This window comes from Limulus polyphemus, unplaced genomic scaffold (genome assembly GCF_000517525.1).
Source record: "Limulus polyphemus unplaced genomic scaffold, Limulus_polyphemus-2.1.2 Scaffold8947, whole genome shotgun sequence".
NCBI lineage: Eukaryota > Metazoa > Arthropoda > Merostomata > Xiphosura > Limulidae > Limulus > Limulus polyphemus.
In genome coordinates, this window is record NW_013674557.1 from 10,827 (window position 1) to 13,340 (window position 2,514).

Genomic DNA, 2,514 nt, shown 5'->3' on the forward strand with positions numbered 1-2,514 from the left:
TTTTATTGTTATTTCAACAATCTAGTGTATTCGTTTTATTGTTATTTCAACAATCTAGTGTATTCGTTTTATTGTTATTTCAACAATCTAGTGTATACGTTTTATTGTTATTTCAACAATCAATCGTTCTAAAATTATAGAGCCAGATTTTTTTTTATCTATAATTAAAACTGAATTTAATAAAATAAAAGTCACAGTCCAATAAAATCTAATAAAAGTAACAGTCACTTACCGAACTTCGTTCTTTTTTAGGCTTAGGACCCCTTTTTCCTGGGTTTATCTCTCTTTCTCTTTGACTGTAAAACGAACATTGTAAAACTATTAAACATTTATCAAAAATAATAGTGATGACCAGTTCATCAAAGCTGGACACTAATACGATTAACGTAGAATATTAAAAATTTGACCAATAAAAAGTTATTTCATCTGTGTATGGGCAACTAACACAAATAATATCTTCGACCAAATACAAACAACTCATTAACATGGCAAGAAACTTTCTAAGTCGACACAATGTTAATCAACATAAACGAACAGCACGTAATACGAACGTCAAACTTCTAACACGCACATAAACGGAACGTGCCAACACAACTCGTCAGACGAGAGTATATCAACATTAACTTCTAAAATACAGTAATTCCCGAACTTTCAAAAAAAAAAAAGAACTTAGTCTCGATATGTGTTAACAATGAAACAGGAACGTTATAATTATATCAATGTACCGATGAAACGACAGAAATGTATTTCCTTGTAAACTCTTGCACTAAATACCGGTAGCGCTGTATTTCGCTGCGAACGAAGCGCAGGCGCACCACACACGAGTCGCGCCATCTTGTATAAGTGGCTTAACACTAACCTTGCTTCGAAAGCTTCAAGTAGCCGTACATCTAAAATGTTTTCTTCTGGCTCCCAAGTGTTGTATCTGGGTGCAAGAATTAAAAAAAAACAACAACAAAAGATTAGAAGTGGATATTGTATATCATCTCGTAACTTACAGTGAATTTAACGATCGGGTTTATTTAACGCTAGAAAAGGAAACATATATACTTACTTCGGGCTCCATCCCTTCCACTTGACTAAGTATTCGACTCGACCCTGAGGAGACAGAGAAAAATAAATAAGCATTACTCATTTCAACACTTTTCTATGACGAAACAATTGAGAAAAACTCCGGTAAGTGTCGCTAACCTTTCTTATTCGCTTTTTCTGTATGCATTCTGCGGCAAAAACACGCTCGCCTACTGAAGAGAGTTCCATTACCGCCGAGCACGAACTGTGTTATGTTGCCGTCTTGTAACACCATCCAACGTACGATCCAGGTCTCGCGCAAAGGTTGTTTTCAACTGGCTGTTGTTTGAGCGCAAGTCGATTCGATAGTGCTCGCGCTACCCAGGATTCCACGGTGTGTCTGACGTCAATGTCTGCCGGTTAAGGCTGCTGAAGTAGATCCCCTCCCCTTAGAGGTGTGTGTGTGTGTGGCCTGATCGTAGTGACTGTTTGCTGAGTGTGTCCTTCGCTAGATTCACGGTTCTTTGTGTAAACTATTTCCCAACTTAAAAGATGCCCCCTCAATATTTTGCAACACCCTGTACATCAAACAGTTGATTACAGACCTTTTCTGGAGCAAGCATTATTAAGTAATTTGTATTTGTTAACTAAGCTTTACGTGATACTTGAATATCGTATTAATCTGGCAAGCTGTATCATAGGTAACCTGTTTTTTTTTGTTTTTACAAAACAATAAAGCGTCGTATATAAATATCTTCAAAACATTGAATCAACTTCTCGACCACCATCCAAATATTAAATAACTTGATGACTCATCCTGTAATTATATATTAAGTGTGTTTCTCTCTAGGATATTATCATCTGTTACCCGTGTTTCTCTCTAGGATATTATCATCTATTACCTGTGTTTCTCTCTAGGATATTATCATCTATTACACGTGTTTCTCTCTAGGATATTATCATCTATTACACGTGTTTCTCTCTAGGATATTATCATCTATTACATGTGTTTCTCTCTAGGATATTATCATCTATTACCTGTGTTTCTCTCTTGGATATTATCATCTATTACCTGTGTTTCTCTCTAGGATATTATCATCTTTTACCTGTGTTTCTCTCTAGGATATTATCATCTATTACACGTGTTTCTCTCTAGGATATTATCATCTGTTACACGTATTTCTCTCTAGGATATTATCATCTATTACATGTGTTTCTCTCTAGGATATTATCATCTGTTACCTGTGTTTCTCTCTAGGATATTATTATCTATTACCTGTGTTTCTCTCTAGGATATTATCATCTATTACCTGTGTTTCTCTCTAGGATATTATCATCTATTACCGTGTTTCTCTCTAGGATATTATCATCTATTACCCGTGTTTCTCTCTAGGATATTATCATCTGTTACCCGTGTTTCTCTCTAGGATATTATCATCTGTTACCCGTGTTTCTCTCTAGGATATTATCATCTATTACTTGTGTTTCTCTCTAGGATATTAT

The 2,514-nt window shown here is 35.4% G+C and overlaps 1 protein-coding gene across 1 annotated transcript in view; it reads right to left on the bottom strand.

Moving 5' to 3' along the window:
- Window positions 1-1,381, bottom strand: part of LOC106475661 (chromobox protein homolog 2-like) — a 4,753-nt gene extending 3,372 nt beyond the window's left edge. The window contains exons 1-4 of the mRNA XM_013936339.2: window positions 1,192-1,381; window positions 1,055-1,098; window positions 860-925; window positions 233-296 (exon numbers count right to left, since the gene is read on the bottom strand). Coding sequence (XP_013791793.1) covers window positions 233-296; window positions 860-925; window positions 1,055-1,098; window positions 1,192-1,260 — 243 coding nt within the window. The 5' untranslated portion in view covers window positions 1,261-1,381. The remainder of the gene's footprint in view (window positions 1-232; window positions 297-859; window positions 926-1,054; window positions 1,099-1,191) is intronic.
- Between the last annotated feature and the right edge of the window lie 1,133 nt (window positions 1,382-2,514).